Consider the following 20,444-nt stretch of genomic DNA (forward strand, 5'->3'; position numbering starts at 1 on the left):
GGGAATGTCATCTTGATTTTGCCCTGATTGAATCTTTCTATTAACACTATCCAATTTAATATTATCTGATAACACGTCACATCAATGCAGGGTCAATTAAGCGTGGCATAAGAAAAACTCAAATTTTTCAAATCAAAAGAAAAATTACAGAAAAAAAAATTGTAGACAACCTAATAAAATTAAGAAATTATATGCTAATACCTACGAAGTGGTCCAAAAAGTGACAACAAAATAACGACCATACAAGCGAAGCGATGGTGCGCAGCATCTGAAACAAACAACCCCCCAAAAGCATCCTGCCCGACCAAGACCTAAGGTAGCTCCCATTAAACCATGATTTATAGACAACCCAAGCCACGAAACCAGATGATGTATGCAGAAAAAGTATATAGATTAGGATCGCATATGAGGAGCTAAGCATGTCAACTTAAGCGTTATTTCGTTATAATCATGTTACCTTGCATTAGTTTCTTGTCGTGGAACAGCGACCTCATTTGAAAAAGAATCCTGCTGAAGTGCTTCCAAGAGAGACCATAGCAGACGTAAAACAGCTAATTGTTCCTTTTGTTCTGGGAGGTTAAAACAAGGCGATTACAATAATTAGTGATTCGGTGTCCTAAACATCATCTTAAATCTTCGGGTATTATACAGCTCATGCAAAAGACAAGCGCAATTTTTCCTGTCCAATTGACACAGCTCATCTTCAATACTTTTCCTATGTAATATGAGAAAGCACATAGCTTATGACCGAACCAAATACTCTGCAGTTGTCCTTTGTGCCTGCCGACTTGCTTGATGCTCCGATCGAAAACAAATCAGTGGGGAACTCTCTTTTGTTTCGATAGGTAAGGCCTGGCTACATACTTTTACCCATACAACGATTTATCTTCATACCCCTTCGGCCCTGCCCAAGCCCGGACGAAGGAAGAGGCAATCACTGGATCGACTGCCCCATCTCTACTTAGCTGAATTTTATGCCATGGATCCCAGCTATGCTTGCCAACAGCATACGCGATGCCTTAAAAAATCAGCATGCATAATCCATATTCTCTCCAATATTTTCTGCAAACAGCCACAGGTTTGCTTAGAGATGATTATAGAACAGAGCCAACAGAGATGCACGATAAAGAATAATGACATTACTAGGCGATTAGGTCATGTTAGTCTTTGATTCATGGAAGGAGAGAAGCAGAAACAGTTTTAAGAAGACCAAGGGCAAAACATTCAAGTACCTCCTTACAGTAGAGTCACGTTTCTTCTGTACCGTTAATTTCCTCATCCAAGAGCAATTTCTCAAGCTGAGCCACAAGATGATCTGAAGAGAAGCTTAGCATTTGATTTTGTCTTCTCAGGTCAGCCACTTCTTTCTTCAGATCATCATTTTCCTTTTCTAATGATGGACTCGAGAGTAGCTGGCATTTTAATTGATTGTTTTCCTTTATCAGTTCACCCATCTCCTTCTCCAATTCCACAATCTTCTCTTCCAATATCCGATTTTTCAACATCAAGTCATCTTCCTAACAAATCAAAGCAATTAAAGCCAACATAAAATGAATGTATTGACATATAAGAGAAGCAATTGAATAACCTACAGTGCCAGCCAATGATTTTCTAGGCGAGTCGTATGATGTCGATGGTGATTCAACATTCTCGTTGCACGCTTCTTGGTGAGATAGATAATCAGTGTTTGTCAGAGAGTTCACTTCATCTAGCGATGACCAAGGATTCGATGCATTAAACATCTCCGACCTTTGTACTCTATCAATCGTATCTACATTGGAGACAATTTTTGCTTTGACATCCTGTTCATCCATAATTTAGTTTCATGAGTTTCCACAAACGAGATATATTCACTTCAATTATAAGAACAAAGAGACAAGAAAATATAGTGGAAGGAATCATCACAATTAACACAACATGCAATATTACAAAATAAACCTTAAAGGAAATGGAAAAGCTAAAGCTCACAGGATCCATTGGAAGATTCGCTAAAAAATCATTTGGCCCAGATTGTGGACTTGTCTCTTGGGAGTCATCCTTTCGTGCAGGCAAAATCTCTTTGATTATTTCAGCTTCCAACTCAACCGCAGTAGGATGAAGCTCCCAGATTATCTAATGCATAATTGCCATTTAAAATTGGGAATTGATCAACACGGGTTATTCCATACAGCTACTTTTGAGGCCAATAAAGGTGGAAATAGCTGTAACTAGTAGAGCAGGTAACTTCAAGCATTAAAAATGAAAAAGAAAAAAAAAAAGGTAAAAGAAAGATAAACGATGGATTCACCTGATCATCTCTTAGTTTCTCAAATTCTGCAATTACCCATTCTCTTGGATGGGGTCTACTATTTTCCCATCGGCATGCACGGGGAAAAGTTAAGGAATCATTTTGCAGACTAGGCCGAGCCATGTCAATATGCTCATAAAACCAAATCTGCACAAATTCATAGAATTAGAGACGTCACTTGTGCAAAATCCCAAAAAGGGAGAAAGTCATGCACAACCCAAAAGATCTATTTTGGACACGTATGTCAAAATTTGAAAAGGAATAAACATTGCATCTAAAATTGAATAAACAACAAGAAGAACAAAGTTCCCCCAAGAGACGGGTCCTGTACGAATAACATGCTACTAGATATTTTTTTTAATTAACAAGATAAGCAAAATACCGAATGAGTTATAAATGATCATGAACTTGCATATTGGGTGAACTGGTGAACCGGTGGATCGGAAAGCTTAAAATGGCTTCAAAGATATCCAAAGAAAAATTACCTGAAGGAATAAAAGACAACCTCCAACATATTGCATACTTTTCTCCTTTCTTCTAGTCAGCCACATTATCAGATCCTCGAGCACAGCAGAACCCCAAGCATATTGATGTACATAATCCAAATTACTAAGGAAAGAAAGATAACGAGTATCAATCGTTCCATTCGTATTTGGAAAAAGAAAAGTCCCGAATGTAAAAAGTAAAAACGTCCTTATAAAGTCATCATCAGCTGCCCCACCAAGGGAATCAAGTCTACTCTCAATTGAAGCAACTGTGATTTTCCTCTTCCAGGAACAGCACCATAATGTTCTTCCAGATCCGAAAAGGCTCATCTTGCTGAAGTATCACTGGCTTTCCAATGACGCGAAGTCCCAAAACCAAAGCAACATCTATGGGAGTCATGGACATTTCCCCGTGAGCAAATACAAAGACACGCTTTTCGCAACTCCATTTCTCCATCAACTCAAACAATAATTTCTTGCTAAGAGTGTGATTCGGTATGAGCAATAGATTACCAAATCCCACACTCTTTATCGCGTCTCGTTGATCAGATGATAATTTCTCCACCCACTTCACAAAGGATGGTGAGGAAAACCTAGTACTGAAATTCCCAATCTGCATATTCCCGAAAACCATTGAGACATGCTTTATCCTTTTTTCCTTAACCAAATATCGAACAGTACTTATAAACATTGGTCAAAGCCGATCAGCACTAAACACCATATTCTCAACCAATAAATTCTTGCCAAGAGTCTTGACTAAAAAAAATTTCTTGCTAAGAGTGTGATTCGATATAAGCAACAAATTACCAAATCCCACATTTTTTTATTAAACCTTGTTGATCATACCATGATCTCTCCGCTCACTTCACAAAAAAAAAAAAAACAGTACTGAAATTCCTAATCTACAAATTCCCAAAAACCAATTGAGACATGCTTTATCGTTTTTTTCTTAACCGAATTTCAAACCGAACGTGTAAACATTGCTCAAAGCCAGTGAGCAGTAAACACCATATTCCCTGTCATAGCTATTGTTCAGAAAGAGAAACAATGGCAAGAAGCTCAGCCCTAAATTTTTATGAATCGAAATGGATTCTACCCAATTCAATTGCCGAGTTTGAAAGGAACGCGGATAATCAGACGGGGAAATCTTCAACCCACAGAAAAAAAAAAAAATCGCATCTTGAAACGTTAGATTGACACGATTCAAACATGGAGAAAACCGAAACAAAAGATCACTGCGAAACAGAGTATTCAGCCTCGAATCCAGAACACCGTCCAGTCCGGGAACCGAAAATGCCAGCGGAAAATGAAGAGGCGACGAGACGCGTTTACCGAATCGCGGACTTCGACGGCTGCTGCGGATGATTTCCTCCGCGACCTTCTCATCAGGGTAGGCAAGGGGGGGCTTCCGCAACGGGCAGAGGTTTGAATTCGCAGCCCTCGGCCTTCGAGACGGCCAGAGAGTGAGGCTTCCGAGAGAAGCTTCTCAAGGAAGAAGACGAGAAAGAGCGGGTCTGCAACGAGTTCGAATTCGCGTTCGCGACCCTCCTTTTGAAGAGAGAGAGAGAGAGAGAGAGGGTTACGGACGGTGAGGCTTGCGAGAGAAGCTTGCTGAGTACTGATCGCTGAAGAAGACGAGAAAGAGCGCGAAGTCGTTTCATTGGACGAAGGGACGCGAATCCGGTGCACCGCGCTGTGATGCCCGACCTCATGTGCGTCGAATACCAGCCCTTGATGCTTTCGTCGCGCTAGCCTAATCCAACGCATAGATGGATACCACGTGGATCCCCTTTTAATTTCTGCAAAAAGAAAAAAAAAATCGAGAAACTAATATGTTAATCGGTTGATGCCTGATGGACGTTTCTTTCTTGGCTTTTTAAGCTAAGATCGAGTGTGAACGAGGTCTTTTACTTCTGTCGATGTCTCCATTTGATTGCATCATCGATCAAATCATTAGCCATACCGGTCAAGATGGCTATGAAATCTGTAATTTGATGTGATGAATAATCACATCGATTACGCATTATAACTTTACAGCAGGATCAAGTATGATAGAAAATTATTATCCCGCTTTTTTTAAGCTTGCCAAAATAACTTATTTTAGCGTTTGGTAAAAGATTTTTATTTGAGAATAAAAAAAAAATTTGATTCTCGTCAGAGAATCGAAAAAAGAATCAAAATAATAAAAGTTTTCTCTTTCAAAAATTATTATCCTAAGCGCTCCGGGAGGCAAGCCCGACCCACGGCGAGGCTCGGCCTTTTTTTGCCTTGCCAAAATAACTTAGCTTTAGGAAGCATAGTTAATGCGTGGAAGGTGCTCTTTGGCATAAAGAAGAATGATACTTCTAAGGAACATCAATCTTTCTTTATTTTTCAAAATATCTCCAACTACTTATTTCACCAATGTCAAAAAAAAAAATTGTTTGTTTAACATAAACAACCTATGAGGGATAATGTTAATCTTTGACATCTTTTTTTTTATCTGTCTATGTATATTTATATCATTTCTCGATATTGTGCATCTCATCCATAACTATTTCTCTTATTTAATGATTCGATTAATTTGACATGAAGTATAATCTTTCAAATATTGAATTTATGCACGTGCGCAATTATCTGTCTGAAAATGATTTAGCACTCTATGGAGTATTTTGGATTTGACTATTTTGATTAGAGATAGGATGAAGAAGAAGCGTCCCGTATCGAGTTTTCCCTTTGACTTAACAGTGAGGATGCAATAACGAAGACATCAGCATGTTTTGTTTCATTTAGAACCAAACCCGTGCCATCGTGTGTACGGCGACTTCTTTGTTAGTCTTTTTTTTTTGCCCTTTACATCTATTGGCGAAACTGGATGGTGTAACCAGTTAGGTTTTAATATTAGCTTTCAAATAAATTTAACATTAATTTTTTCAATCTTGTCCGGCATTTTTAGTGCTATAGTAATTTAATTTCATGCGATTCAATGAATTACGTACATCCTTTCTCTAACCATCCAATCCATCGTCATACAACACTGTGTTACGAAATCCATCGTCATACAACACCGTGTCAAGACTTTGCCTCTTCTATGAAGAGAACTTAACTTGAGAGGAAGTCGTATTTCTTTTTTAAATATAAATCGTGCTAATTATTCTCAATAATGCATTGATCCACCTCTGTGAAATGCAAACATGCTACTATTTTACAGAAAGTTCTGACATCCAAATTCCATATGAAGGAATTTATTTCATTAGCCACGAGGGGAATTGATCGGGGGGGAAAATATAATAGTAAATATTCAATGATTACTTATAACGCAAACGTTATATCGAATGATCCATAAAAGCAGGAAACTGCATATTCATTTTTCCGACCAAAAAAGAAAAGAAATATTCAATTTGCTTTTTCTTTTTTCATTTTTTCTTCTTTCTGAGATGGTGCGTCGTGTAAAATTCAATCGAAAGAAGCAAAAAAATCCTGTGATGCTCGAAATTGGAAACGAGGCAGAAATCGATGATTATCGACTCACGAGTCGATCTGAAAAAAAAATTACGTCGCTCGATTTTCGAAACTCGCTGAGTCGCATCGGCGCCGGAACTCGTTCCGCCGCCGTGTTCATCCTACACAAACCGAAACTGAAACTTCACCACCTCCAAAACTAAAAGCGGGCACACACGCAGGCCACTGCCTCAGGCCCTACACTATCAAACCAAGAAAATTTACAAGGGGGGTACTTGGTCTTTTCACCTCCGCCGCCGCGGGATTCTACAGCTTAACCGACGACGACGGGGAGCTCGTTCTCCGGCGGCCGACGATCGAGGAGCGAGTGCCGGCAGTTGGGGCAGGATGAGTGCGAGAGCAGCCAGGTGTCAATGCACCTCACGTGGAACCCGTGGTTGCACTTGGGGAGCACCCGCACCTTCTCCCCGTCGACGAACTCGCCGAGGCAGATCGGGCACTCCGTCGCCGGGATCTTCGCCGCCGCCGCCGACCCGTACACCGCCACCGGGATCTGGCGCAGGTCGCGCCTCTTGAGCCCCGTGGTCGCCAGCCTCGCCGCCGCCTGCTCCGGCGTCTCCGCCCCGAACCTCCGGCTGCAGCGGAGCGCGCAGCGGACGATGGAGTTGAGCCCCAGGGCGCAGATCAGCGCGCACAGCAGGGCGGCCAGGATGATCACCATGTTGGTGTCGAAGTTGGTCTCGCTGATGTACGAATCGGTCGCCGCCGCCGTCCCGTTCTCGCCCGACGCGTCCGGCGGCGGACCGCCGAGGTCCGCGTCCAGGAACCTCCGGTTCAGATGGAGCCGATTCATGGCCGGAAACCCAGGAAAGCCGAGGGCGTCACTTCAGTGTGGGCTGGCCGAGCGACGAGTGAGCTTTCCCTCGAGTCCGATCAGAGCGAGAGGACAGCAATGTTGGGCGAGATTCCAGCTAGAAAAGGACATGGAAGGAGCATCTGCTTTGGTGTCTGCTAGATAAGGGAAAGCGAGGGCGTAATTCGCCACATCGCCAGACGGATTTTATCCGGAATTGGGACCGTTTTTGAGCTCATCCACGATTCGACCCTCTTGTTGGTGGCCACAAATGGTCCTCCATCGTCAGACGATTGGAGCGAGGCGGGACTGCAGGACGACCGGAATCGGAATCGGAATCGGTATCGGAATCGGAATCGGAATCGGAATCGCAGCTCGCCGCTCCGTTCCTGCTTCGGTCATTTGATGACCGGCCGGCGAAGCGACGGTCGGAATTTCGCTGCACGGAGAGAGAGAGGGAGGGAGAGAGAGGGGTGAAGGGTTGCAGAAAGGGAGAGGAGGTGAAGATATAAAGGAAGGAAGAGGGAAGGTGAGAGAGGAGGAGATATTATTTGGGGAGAGGATTAGAGTGATTACTGATTAGGCACCTAATCAATATTTTAAGGGGTTTTAATATTGGGTAATTACAAGTCACTACATCACATCCACCCAATCCCTAATAATGGAAGGGCAAGATGTTACAAGCAAATATATAGCCCGACTATTGACCTGTCTTGTCACAATTATCTAATTTCCTTGACAAATTACTCACGGGATGACGATCAAATTTACTGATGAAATGTATATTTTGCACGAGAGATCCACAGCCCGAGGAATCTCGTACTAAATGCCGTAGCCTCTTGTCCCATACAATACGGCGACCCAAATTAGATATTGAGCAATGAAGGTAGAAATCCTTGATGTTTAGGCACTAGCACCTACGTCACTGGTACGGCCATAGAGCAAATTATTGGCAAGCTAATGAAAACGCTGTGACGAGAAGGACTACTGGCGGAGGTGTGCAAATATCGACCGAACGTCACCTGGTTGTCCTATAAAAAAATCAGTGTCACGAGATATTACTCCGCACTTGTCACTACGAGACGAGCTTCCCTTGACGCATGCATCGAATGGTTTGCTTAGTACTCCGCGATAGGAGATATTTGTCTTACACTTGAATAGGAAGCAAAGTACTTCCATCAAATCACGACTGGCCACTGCAAAAAAAAATTTAAAGATTCCGCATCTACGTAAAAGTCCATACGCTGGGGTTTATATCTAAATCTACGCAAAAGATATGGGCGACCCCAAAACTTTTCCCCCAAGTGTCGAAGCTCGAGTAGATTTCTATATACGTTATCTTTTCAAGCCAATGAGGAAACCGCTTGAAATCCCTTTATCAGCCCGGCTGGATTGAAAGCGCAGCGGGGAGATTTCGGTGCCAACTAGTTTCTCGTTTTTCGGCTACAAAGCCAATTGCCTCCGACGTCGACGTCGGCTTTAGGAGAATCGATCCATTTTGAAATTCACGATGAACGAATGCCCGGGGAAAATAAGAAATATCTCCCCTACCCTCTTCTTTTAACTGGTGGAAAGGTGGGCACGAGCTTTTGGCGTTGGTCCTTTTCCGATAATTCGGATAGGCCGGTTGTTTTGTGAAATCATTGAGAGAGAGATTCGCACGCTAGGCTCGACGTTCGCCGGTTTCTTGAATGAAAAATTCGATCGAGACCTCATCGCCAGTCACCGAAATATCTAGTATCCAAGTGGGCTCGAAGATAATATGTCGAGCGGTGTTTGTTGTTTTCGAAGCACTCCGGCTTCGTAAGACATCACTGAAATTAAAAGCGTCACGTCGTGCCTGGAAAAATGAAAAAGATGTCCGGTATAAAAATGAACGGTCATTGTCAAACTATGTTCCTTAATTTATGGAACTTATAATTTACCTTGCATACTCATGAACTTAAAATTTATCCTATCTTAGCTTTTAGATTTACACGAGTTTCACCCGTACTCTTAATTAAAAGATTGCAGCGAATTATCACTTCTAATTATTTTTATCTATTACAATTCACTATTCACAACTCATATTTAGGCACATAAAAATTATGAAATTTTGTTAAAAATGGAAGGTCCAAATAGTGGTTTCACTATTTTCGAAGACATAAAATCAAAAAAAAAAAAAGACCTAGAACTTGGAACTTACTCATTAAAATAGATTCATCAATTTTTATAACTTGAAATTTACCATGTATATTCTAGAACTTGCAATCAAACTAACGATTCTCGAGTTCTCAATTTTACTATGAGACCATGGTTACCCCCGAGTGCAGTAGATCTGAATCCTTAATTGGTCGGCAGGGACACGCAGAAGGGGTCGCATGATTCATCTTGGGTCGCCTTGAGACACGACATTTGATGTGGCGGAGGGAGGGCGGCGCTATTCATTTGGGGGGGCCGGCAGAAGTCGGGGGGGCTTTTGCGTGGTGGAGGGAGGCGGTGGCTCCGGGGATTTATTGCCGCCGCGGTGTCGGCCACAGAAGCGCCTCAATAATGCTGCTGGGTCACGTTAGCCTTTTTGGCAGAGATACGCGTGGGGACCCCCTCCATGGGAGCGATGCCCATCCCATGCCCCCCCGAGGATGCTGAGGTTGTGAACGGCAGTGTTCGGGGATTACGTCGTTTTACTTATTCGCGAAAAAGGAAAACGATGCGCGGAGCTTTGCATCGGAGCAGTTGGCCGAGTGACTAAGGGTTTAAAAGCATCGAAGCCCATACTATCCGAGATGAGAGAGAAGCCGATGCTAGACCTTTCGAAATGAATCATAAAATTATTTCTTAACCCACGTTTGATGGATAATTGTTAAATGAGTTTAAAATGATAATAATCAAAATAATATGAATGTTAAATGGATTTACAACTTACTTATACCAAACCCATTTATATTACTTTCTTTGTACTCTTTCTTGCATTTGCTTGCTCCGCGCTCTCACTCGATTTAGATATGAGTTTTCTTAGATTGAGTTAAAATGCAAATGTTTTAATAATATGAATTGAATTGAATATAAATAAGGTCAAATTTAGGTTAGTATGTTTGTACTGCATTAGTATATGTAAAAACAGATTAAATGAGTCAATTTGAATCAAAACTTTTTTGACTTGACCCACTCGTTTGATGGGTCTATCCACTACCCGTGAATGAGATTATTATTTGCAAGTGTCCTAGGAATTAGTTGACTAGGAGGTTCATGCGATAACGTTTGAATTTCAAGCGAATGATTTGCAGTCTTGCAAGACCCAGCATCCATCCAAAGTTTATCTCTATTTTCGATGCATATCCCGTAACATCACGCACCATTATTATCAAGGGCCAAGCGGCGATCACGAATTTTGTGCACCGGTCGCATCGCACGGCAGTGCGACCATTCACGAGCGAGAGGGTTTTTTTCCCTCCATTTTCTTGTTAAAGTTTATTCGCGAAATCGATTTGGATGCATGCTGGATGAACATGTGATCCAGGCGGTCATATCGCAATCGACGCATATGACGTATCCGCAATCATTTTCATGCAACATCGACAGTGTCTTCTGGCTTTGGAGCTACTCTCGCGTAATTGAAGGCGTTTTAATACTAATGGGAGTTAGTTAAAAAGCAGTTGGTAGTTGCAACGGTTCCGACCGCGAGTGGTCATGGCATGGCTTGTTTCTACGTGGCGATTAGCGCGGGAGACGTGCCCGATTCAATGCTTCTGGTGAACTGAAATGGGGCAGTTTCTTCATCCGGAATGGTTGGGGGTTGGCAAGGCGAATCCATTCCGGATTTATTATGGACTATGGATTAGGGAAAGCATCTCCACGTGACGTCGTTTACGCTTTGGTACTTCTGTGGCGGATAGAGCGCCGACCAACGCAGCACAGCCAAGGAATTCATGGAGTAAATGTGGAAAAGTAACAAACCCAAGTCATATTGGGTAAAATTAAGGAATAATGTGATTTACATAGTCCATGAACTTCGACTCAACGTGCAATGTAATTTTGGAATTTTTAATTTATTCGATGTGGTCACTAGAATTTAGTTAATGTATAATGTCATGGCTGAAATTTTAATTTGTTTGATATGATCCCTAAATTATTGATACATGTTTAAGTTTGTCCATGCACCACATAAAAATGTTAATATTGATTACCCGGCGATGGGTCAACTATGGACCGCTCCTCTTGGGCCAAAGAAATGGACTCTTCCTGGCGACGCGATTCGGACAATGAGGCAAACCTGGCCAGACAAATTGTCTGGGCCTGACTCTGGATCCGATTGGGACATCCTTATCGGGCCTCAGCGAGTATGTGCCTTCGAACAAGCCCAGTCTCAGTATAAGCCCGACCCGACTTGGGCGGATCAACTCGTCGAAACCCAGACCCAGAAGCCGTCAAAGAAAAAGAAAGAACAGAAAACCCAACCCAACTGAGGCTGGCCGATCATTGCATACCTAAGAACGGCATAAGGGGAAGATCCATCAGCAAATTGGGGGAAAAACTCGAAGAACCCAAATCGCACTCGATTTGCCCCAATTCCTGTCACGAGAGCCATGTTGGATCCAAGCTCGCCCCGTTTTCCTACCGTTGTCCACCTGAGCCACCACGCACGATTGTTCGGCCGTCGTGGACGGATCCCCATTTTGTTTTCGCTGGTTGTCGGATAATGCACAAAAAGTTAGTGAAACAAAGTCACTATTCATGACACATAAGTGGAGAAGCTCCTCGAAAATGACACAATTGACAACAATATGGAGATAGAGTTGACAAAAGAAATACTTTTAGTTCCATCAAGTTCTTGTTAGTCCATAAAATCCATAGTATGTAAAATTATTGTCAGTAATGAAAATATTTTCTATAGACTTATTATTTCAAACGATTATTTAAAAAAAGAGAAGATATTTTTCAAATCATTGATCTTTTTTGTATTTTATTTTACATAACAAATCATTTTGGAAGATTCATGATCGCATGTGGTTGGGGGTGCTTTGCTTGGTTCTGAGTTCTTGCTCCGATTCTTTGCCTCACCATTGCCGCTTTGATTTCGAATTTTTTTATGCCTTCCTTGGATCGGGGGCACTTGTCACGTTCGCCTCGCGGGTTCTCGTCGTTCGACTTTTCGGGTGGCCCCTCAGGATCTATTAATTGCCTCCATGGACTTGGCGGAGAAGGTTTTTAAGGTATCTTATCAGCTGGAAAAGGTGGAGGACTCACCATCATATTCTGATTTGCGAACTTTGATGTCGGAGGTAACCCCGCGGCAAGAGCAAATTAGGATTCCTTTGATGACAGATTTTGGGATCGAGACGATTATTTAAGTTTAGAACGATTATAGGTCAAAAGTACGTAAAATCAGTTTTTTTTTTTTAATTTTTATGTGCAATAATGAAAAATATTTCAATATCATTGAAGTTTCCTCCTTTTTTTAATCTAAGGTAATACTATTCTATCCGATTTAGTTTCCGGGGACACCACATCTATTTTTGATTTATTGACCGCACGGAGTCTTATTTTTAGTTTTGAGGGATTTGTAACCATTGTTCCCGAATCTCAAATATGACTGTATGGTTTGATCATATTTAGAAATTTATTACATCCATAAGTTTCGTATGAGTATCTAGTCCTGAACTAAATCAGGTATTGAATGATTCCACCTATAAACTATTTCAAATCAACATGAACATGTGTTTGTTAGTCTTATAGTCGAAAAATATGTTCTGTTTTTAAGAGCTTATTTGTTTGAAGGGAGACTGTTTTCAGAGATTTGTTTTCAGAATTTTTTGGTGTTAGGATAATGGAAAACTAATTAATCTACAAAAAATATTTTCCTATGAACTGAAGATAATGAATTTGGATTAGAAAACAATTTTCCTTTTTGGCAAGAGGAAGACCACTTTCCAAAACAACCAAACAAATGAAAATTAACCATATTCCTTCAAAATGATTTCCATAGAAATGTTTTTCCTTCATCGTTGAGTTTTTAGTTTGTTTTGTGAGAAATTAATGATTTAAAAAATATTTTTCCTTAAAAGTGATTGCTTATATTGCTTGAAATAATTAGTCAATAAAAAATATTTTCAATAATTTATATTTAAGCATATTTGTAGAAGATGAAAATATATCTTGTTCGTTAATTTTTGCCAGTAATATAACAATCACCTTTTTAAAAAAAACGTATTCCAAATCATCTAGTTGCCCAAAATAGACATAGTGTATATGTGATATGTCATAACATCCCTCTATCAATTAAATATACGGTGGAAGTACAAGATATCCTAAACTATATCCATTGTAATACATTTGCCTTAAACTTTTTCCTTGACACAAAAAATAAAAAGCTTTTACCTACGTGATACATTTACCATTCATTAAATTTTTGTTGGTGAAAACTATTAAAAATCTACCTACATGCACGTTGAAAAAGGCAAACAATGTTGCCACGATGTTCACGTGGCAAAAATGATATTATTTTGGCTGAAAATTCATCTAATAGATATTTGATGAATAGTAAATGTGTCACGTAAGTAGACATTTAGGATTTTTATGTCACGAACTTTTTTAGGGTAAATATGTGATGGGGGATATAATTTGAGATTTATAATGTTAAAAAAATGGGTACAGTTTTTTTTGTGATTTTTTCTCTTAAATATATTTATTTGTTATGAATTTTTTGGGATATGCGTACTACAAATCCTAAGACCCATCACAAATGTATAATTGAGTTTTAAAATTTGTTAAAATTTTAATTAAGTCATAAAACTCATCAAATTGGTGCAATCAAGTCATTTCATTAACACTATCAATTTGTCTAATGAAAAATGATGACATATCATTTTTAAATTAATTTATTTTTCCTACATGGCTTTTTTTTTGCTTTAAATAATAGCAAAAAAAAAAAATAGCTAAATAAATTTTTAAAAATGGAAGAAAAAAAATTGCAAGGATCGTGGCTGCTAGCTCAACCCTACCACGGCCGCTCATCGACAGTCTAGTGAAGCTTGTCCAAATTTAGGCAACACCTTGACTGGGGCCATCGTGGCCCTCACTTATGGCCAAGCAAGGGCCAGCGTCACACAAATCTAGGCGAGCCTCGCCTGGGCCTTGCAAGGTCGTTGGCCCTTTCCTAGGGCCGGCAAGGCTTAGTTGGATGACATTGGCCCTTGTTTGGTGTTGGGTTAGCTCAGCTCGGCTAGGCAACATCAGCCCTCGCCTAGGGTTAGTAATGGCTAGCCACCCTTCTATCATGGATGGCGTCTAGCCATTTTTTTTTTTTAGTTTTGTGCTGTAATTTAAATAAGATTTAAAGCAAAAAGTTATTTAAAAGTGCCATGTAGGAAAATAAATTAATTTGAAAATGCCACACTAGCATTTTCCATTAAAAAAATTGACATTATTAATGAAAAAATTTAAATGCTAAGTTTTAGGATTTGATTGTATTTTTAAAAAATTAAAATTTAATTATATTTTCATAATAAGTTTTAATACTCGTAATGCACGTTTGCCTGAATATCTTTTAAGACACGTATCCGTGTGCGTGTGTATATATAACCAAGCTTTTCTTCTCCTCCATTTCGAGAGTTGGTCCCTTCTCCTATGCACTTTTGGACACCAGTGCAGTGATTTGCTGTCCTCGCAAGCTTCGCCATCCTGTGTCCCTGCCCTTAAACCTTCCTGCTTCTCCTCCCTCTCCGTCGGACACGCAGAATGAGCGTCTCGATGGAGTCCTTGCTCGTCAAAAACCCTACCTTCTCCTCCACCTCCACCTCCTCCCTGCGTCTCCGGCGAGCCGCCGCCACTCCTCGGGCCGCGGCGCGCCGCGTCGTCCCTCCGTCTCGCGCCTCTTCTCCGTCCCCGCGCCTGCAGGTTCTCCGTCGCTTCCGAAGATGGCCCTCCGAAGGGGCTCCGCTTCGGCCTCCTCTCGCTCGACCGGAGGAGTTCGTCCTTCGTCGCCTTCGCGGCTTCTCACGAGGAGTCGGTAAGCTCCCCTCCCCCCCGCGACGACGAGATTCTCGTCGCGGTTCCGTTTTCCGGTGATTGAGCGCGTTGAGTCGTTGGATTCTTGCTTTTCGTCGATCTAACTCCCGTTTCGTTATTCTTTCGATGATGGTTTCAGTTGAGCGATTTGCGCGCGCGAATTAGGATTCTTCGGAATTTCATTGTATTTCGCTGTAGGGAACCAATTTCATCTTTTGCTGAAGGCTTTTATCCAGTAATTCATCTTAGGGCTTATTGGTCTGATTTTCTGGTGGTAAATTGGATTCTATTGAGAAAGAATTTGAGAAATTTGAGCTGTAGTCGGTTCATTTTGTTCAAGTTGTTTTCCACGGCAGTACTAGTATCTACTACTGATACTTCATCGCCATCTTTGTCTCTTTTAATTAGCATTAGATTTAATAAAGCCGGGTCCTTTTCTTGTTTTAATCCAATTTCAACTTTACGAGAAGCGTTCGGAACTCGATGTGGAAAGCGAAAATGATGATCTTGAGACGAAAGCTGAAGAATCGGAAGAAGCATGGAAGCAGACTTTAGATGCTTTCAAGGAGCAAGCTCTGAAGATGCACAGCATCTCCCAGGAAGCCTATGACATATACTCGAAGAAAGCGGTGGTTATTCTGAAAGAGGCTTCGGAGCAGTTGAAAATTCAAGCGGAAAAGGCCAGATATGAGTTGGCTATTGTAGCGAAAGAACTCAGCGAGGAAGGTCAAGAATATCTGTCCGTGGCTGCGGAGAAGACGCCCGAACCTGTGAAGGAGATTGTAGAGACGTTTTCGACTCCGACTGAGGATCTGAATGATATCTCAAAAGTCCAGGACTTTTACCTTGGAATACCATACGGTAAGATTGGTCATGTGAGAATTGACTGACCGAGTACGTTTGTGATTACTTTCTAAAGAGTAGCTTTACGAGTGGCTTCTTGCAAACTTTCCATCGCTTGCATATTCTTAGCATTTATCCACGTACTTTAAAATTAGTTTCTTTGGCTCGTGTAAAAATAATCTTGTATGTGCTTTTCTTTCCTTGTAAGTTAGTTTATTACTTATTTCTTCTTCACTTCACAATTTTTAAAATGCTTTGCAGGTTTGATTCTTACTGCCGGCGGTTTTCTTTCTTTCATGCTAACGGGGAGCATCTCTGCCATTAGATTTGGTATCATCCTTGGAGGTACTCTTTTGGCTTTGAGCGTATCAAGTTTGAGATATTACAAAAGAGGAAAATCTTCTCCTATAGCATTGACAGGGCAGGCAGGTTAGTACGTCTTTCCTTTTTCCGATATAAGAGGTTTCTTGGCGCTGATATTGGCATGTCATTCACATTTCCCGATCCGCATTTATGTGATCATCTTGTTTACAGTAATAAAAACAAATTATGTCTCAATTGCCATTTTGAGGCTGATTTCCTTCGGATGATATAATTGCGGGTAGCACCTAGGTAGTGGTCTGCCAGGATTTGTGTTAAAGTAGTGTTTCTATGGGCTGATGAATTCGTTGATTGGATTCTATACCTTGCAAATCCATCTATGTGCCGTCACTTAATATAGGCCTTACTTAGCTATTCGAGCATCATCATGACGTGGCTTTGTGTGATGTGTGTTAATGCCTTGTCCGCTCTGGTTAGATGTCCATATTTCAGGTTTCTATTTTCTAAAGTTTTGTTACTAATTCAGATTGCCCAACATTTGAGCTTACATGACGGGTATTCAATATGTTGCATATGTGGAAAGTTTTTTCTTTCCTCAAGGGCATGTCTGGATAGATTTTGCTTCTTTCTTGATATTTTGTAATGGATGCATTTTGACCTTTTCTTAACCCTATACACCCAGCACTTTCATTATATACAAATTTTTGTCATGTAAATCCACATACAATATGTCTTAGTCTTTTGAAATTTAGATAATATTTTCAATTTTGGTGAGAAAACAAATTATTGCCTGTTGCTTTTTGAAGAGCTTAACCAAACAGGCTCCAAAGCTTTTTCTGCTATCAATTAGAGCTGTCACTAGAGACCCAAGGGTTAGCTTGATAAACTTAAAATTTATTAAAACTCCATGATGAAGCTTCTGTGACATGTTTGCGAAGTAGAAGCACCAAAGACATGCAGTGCCACATGGTGGTTTTCCTTCTTGAGAATTTAGTAATTTAAACCAGACCAGAACCAAGAAGCAGTTAGGACAGCGATTTGTAGTTACATTGGTTTGTTGATTTTCACATCTCAAAATATAGGATTAGTGAATAAATAATTAAGTCCACTGCCAATGCAAATTTTTTTATCTTTCAGCATTAGGTTTTTGACATTAATTTCCATATGTCAATCATCCAAATACATGAGTAAATCATTTTTTATACTGCAGTGCACCTAGTAAAAGTTCACATGCACACATTATGCTCACAATGGATCAAAAAAGGTGGCTGGAGTACTTGGTTAGCACAACTAGTATCCACTATGCGTGCCAATCTCGTGACCGTCATTTTGTACTCGACTTTCCAGAAACACTTGGTCCATGAAGAAAGTAAAAAACTAGCTCCTGTATTCATGAGGTGGTGAGAGTAGCTTTGGCTTAGATAGCAGAGCACTTTCCCTGCAATTTAGTGGTCAGGGATTGGACCGTGCTTTATGCTTGACTTCAACATCTTTTCCCCACAGCTCAATTGGTCAATTTAGGTGAACTGGGCTGATGTTAACTGCAGATTTAACCAATCTAAATCCTGTTTGCTTGTGTTCTTATCCAATATGAGTCAACTCTGAAAAGTGGACCAGACAGAAGATGGTTCCCTTTCCAACCAGTTGAATCTAACTGGGCTTATATGATTCGGCTTCCAAAAAATTTCTTTCTGTTGGCTTCCCTTTACCCATTTGATGGTCAATACCTATGATACTTGGGTGTTCATGGTGGAATTGAGGGGGCCTCTGTTGGTTGGAGCTGAGAGGGGCTCTGCCACTATCAAGCAATGATTTATTTGTCAAGTACCTTCTTGTTTCTTTGTTAATCCATTTCATGGCAACTTACAGAATGATTCTCTTGGGTAAAAATGAGCATCAATCAGGATCTTCCGACTGGGCCAAGTGAAAAGAAACATGTCATCCTTAATTTAAACATGTGTAAAGATGCAAATACATTGGCCGTTTACTGTTATCATCGTGCAATGAATGTTGTCCTTTAGAATAGATTCCGGCATGCATAAGCTTTTTTTTTCTTTTTATTTATTATCCTCCTTGCTCTGAGTACGTTATGCCAGTTGTTTTGGGTCTCATGTGGAGATACATTTGTCCATCTGCAGCCATTGCAGGAATATTATTTCTAAGAGAGACACGCTTCCTCTCTCAGGTAGACGGGTGTTCCTTGCTCATCATGGGACAATCTTCATTATTTCTCTACCTTCTTACGTGCTCAATTGATTATTGTCAAGATTTCTGACGATCTTTTTTCCTCTTTTGCAGAGGCTGTCCCCTTTTAGTTTTTTGACGACTGCCATCAGGTTAGTGTGAATATTAAATAACTTGTCATTTTCTATTTCGTTAAATTTGTTGTGGGTTCATTTTCTACTTCGCTAATCTTATGGTAAGACTTCAGTCCTTTTGAGCTATGTGATGACTCCTAGTAAATGGATGTAAGCATTGGGTTCATTGTCTTCTGTTTTTGGAATTTCGCCTTGCTTGCTCCGTAGGTAAAATACTCCCACATTGCTTTGCTCGACTGGTAGATTACAATGTTGAAACTGTACCTGGGAATATTTGTCCTTTCCCCCTAGAAATGGAGACATTGGTGAAGTTATTTGACAAAATCATGGACTGGTGAGTTTCTTGTCTGGTTGACTTTTTAGAGGATGCGAAAACATTGCAAGTATTAAGCAATACAAGAAGGGGAATAGTAGAAAATGTGCAACTCTAGTACTGAATATGTAGTATCTTTATTTTTACTGAACTTTTGGATATATGTACAGCAACCTATTTGTTTTTCCCACTTTGGTGCATCTTTCTGCAGTGTTTCATACAGCTACTGTTCTTCTGATTGATCAATTATTTTCTTTTGCAGTGGAGGGATGCTAGTGTTTTATCTGTATAAGATGAAGCAGAAAAGAGATCAGGTGAAAGGTCCTTCCTACGAAGAGGGGACCGAAACTCAATGAAACAGTTACTGTGAGTATCATTGATCGTATTCTTATTACAGTGTCTGCCAGATGAAAAGTTGTGGTTGTGTGAGACAAACCGAGGTTCTGCGGCTGGCTGGCCAGTGGCCTAACTTAGCTATAAATCTGACTGTGCACTTCTCTAAATTCTTCATGTAGAAAGTCTCACAAAACTGCAGTAGCTAGGATATACAAGAGGTGCAGCAAGCAGAAGCAGAGAGCGCTACATGCTATTGGAGATCGGAGTCCACCAGTTGTGGCGTGTTCTTGCGCGCGTCACCTTAATATAAATCTCGTGGTGTCAAATCAATTAGGAGGTTTTTTCAATCTTTGGGGACTGAGTGTTCGGGGTGAGAATAATGAGGCAGAGTTCTGTCTTTGTTGTAGGCTCAGGTACTGGGGTTTATTTTTCCCCTGTATATTAAACTAAATGCCGAGAATTTGTTTGAAGATGTCTGCCGTGAATCAATGCTTTGGATTGTCGATTGTCATATAAGGAATTTGTGCCTTGAAAGGTTTGATCTTTCTTCTTGATCAGTCGAAAATAATACGGCTTACTGAATGCATACTATGATAGCATTGTCGATGTGTTCTACGTAAGTTCATGTGGTGCGACGAAGTAACACAGGTGGCCGGTGGGTAGTTGGCGAGTTCAGCGACTTTGTGGTTCAGTTTGCATTGTTGATTAGTTTCTTACTCAGAAAGTTTGGTTACACGACATAATTTATAGATCCAAATGGCATTTTACCTGAGGCCTATGATGCATGCGGTCTGAACCTGTCCAGAGAAGCAAGTGAATCCTCCAAGAGAGCGATAGATGTGCAACTTTGATAGATGTCCAACGAGCTTCTGCTCGTTAATCTGGTAAAATTCTTTTCGTTGTCACTTGCTTTGCTGAGAACTCTCTCTTTCGGTTCGACGATGAGTTTGAGCCCTAACCTATTCTGATGTGCGCTAATAAATGGAAATGCATGCGTGTGCAATTTCGATGATCAGATTCTAGCGAAGCAATTCGGATCTTAGGGATCACGTTAAACGAAAAGCAAAATAAAGCTCGCCGAATGATTGATTACCGATTAACTTTTTACACTCAGTTGATGACTTTAGGGTAATGTATTTCAAAACTCGACTACTAATGTGAAAAGTTACTAAGCAACAGGGATTAATAATTACTGATGAGCAAGTAGTTATTTTAACAATTTAATTACAGCATCGACTGCTTATTATAATTATTGTTATGT

The 20,444-nt window shown here is 40.6% G+C and overlaps 3 protein-coding genes across 4 annotated transcripts; 1 reads left to right on the forward strand and 2 right to left on the reverse strand.

Moving 5' to 3' along the window:
* Positions 1–543: 543 nt before the first annotated feature.
* LOC104425110 (protein MAIN-LIKE 2) lies at positions 544–4,489 on the reverse strand. 2 transcript variants are annotated; one of them, XM_010037697.3, is made up of 7 exons: positions 4,105–4,489; positions 2,773–3,385; positions 2,288–2,434; positions 1,969–2,112; positions 1,593–1,802; positions 1,233–1,517; positions 544–1,062 (listed from the first exon to the last, which is right to left on the reverse strand). In XM_010037697.3, exons 2-6 carry the CDS (start codon positions 3,100–3,102, stop codon positions 1,248–1,250), a joined length of 1,101 nt encoding a protein of 366 aa, XP_010035999.2. In that variant the 5' UTR covers positions 3,103–3,385; positions 4,105–4,489; the 3' UTR covers positions 544–1,062; positions 1,233–1,247. The 2 variants fall into 2 exon arrangements, with proteins under 2 accessions (XP_010035999.2, XP_010036000.2); XM_010037698.3 differs by lacking the exon at positions 1,969–2,112.
* A 1,728-nt stretch (positions 4,490–6,217) lies between these two features.
* On the reverse strand, positions 6,218–7,605 carry LOC104425111 (RING-H2 finger protein ATL74). The gene has a single exon (XM_010037699.3). The coding sequence runs from the start codon at positions 7,064–7,066 to the stop codon at positions 6,527–6,529; it is 540 nt and encodes a 179-aa protein (XP_010036001.1). The 5' UTR covers positions 7,067–7,605; the 3' UTR covers positions 6,218–6,526.
* A 3,633-nt stretch (positions 7,606–11,238) lies between these two features.
* On the forward strand, positions 11,239–19,729 carry LOC104425112 (protein FATTY ACID EXPORT 3, chloroplastic). Its single transcript, XM_010037700.3, has 8 exons — positions 11,239–11,389; positions 14,788–15,053; positions 15,523–15,913; positions 16,157–16,324; positions 18,355–18,401; positions 18,515–18,552; positions 19,110–19,213; positions 19,363–19,729. The coding sequence occupies exons 1-7, from the start codon at positions 11,239–11,241 to the stop codon at positions 19,201–19,203; spliced, it is 1,155 nt and encodes a 384-aa protein (XP_010036002.2). The 3' UTR covers positions 19,204–19,213; positions 19,363–19,729.
* Positions 19,730–20,444: the final 715 nt, after the last annotated feature.

Source organism: Eucalyptus grandis, chromosome 11 (assembly GCF_016545825.1).
Source record: "Eucalyptus grandis isolate ANBG69807.140 chromosome 11, ASM1654582v1, whole genome shotgun sequence".
Lineage (NCBI taxonomy): Eukaryota > Viridiplantae > Streptophyta > Magnoliopsida > Myrtales > Myrtaceae > Eucalyptus > Eucalyptus grandis.

What these genes read in the sequence shown, in the direction of transcription:
- LOC104425110 (XM_010037697.3), bottom strand. Translation starts at nt 3,102, where the DNA reads ATGAGCCTTTTCGGATCTGGAAGAACATTATGGTGCTGTTCCTGGAAG. An exon ending in AGAAACTAAGAGATGATCAG is followed by an intron (nt 2,113 to 2,287) that starts GTGAATCCATCG and finishes ATTATGCATTAG; the next exon opens with ATAATCTGGGAGCTTCATCC. An exon ending in GAAAATCATTGGCTGGCACT is followed by an intron (nt 1,518 to 1,592) that starts GTAGGTTATTCA and finishes TTGATTTGTTAG; the next exon opens with GAAGATGACTTGATGTTGAA.
- LOC104425111 (XM_010037699.3), bottom strand. Translation starts at nt 7,066, where the DNA reads ATGAATCGGCTCCATCTGAACCGGAGGTTCCTGGACGCGGACCTCGGC.
- LOC104425112 (XM_010037700.3), top strand. Translation starts at nt 11,239, where the DNA reads ATGGGTCAACTATGGACCGCTCCTCTTGGGCCAAAGAAATGGACTCTT. An exon ending in TTACCTTGGAATACCATACG is followed by an intron (nt 15,914 to 16,156) that starts GTAAGATTGGTC and finishes AATGCTTTGCAG; the next exon opens with GTTTGATTCTTACTGCCGGC. An exon ending in AGCATTGACAGGGCAGGCAG is followed by an intron (nt 16,325 to 18,354) that starts GTTAGTACGTCT and finishes GTCCATCTGCAG; the next exon opens with CCATTGCAGGAATATTATTT.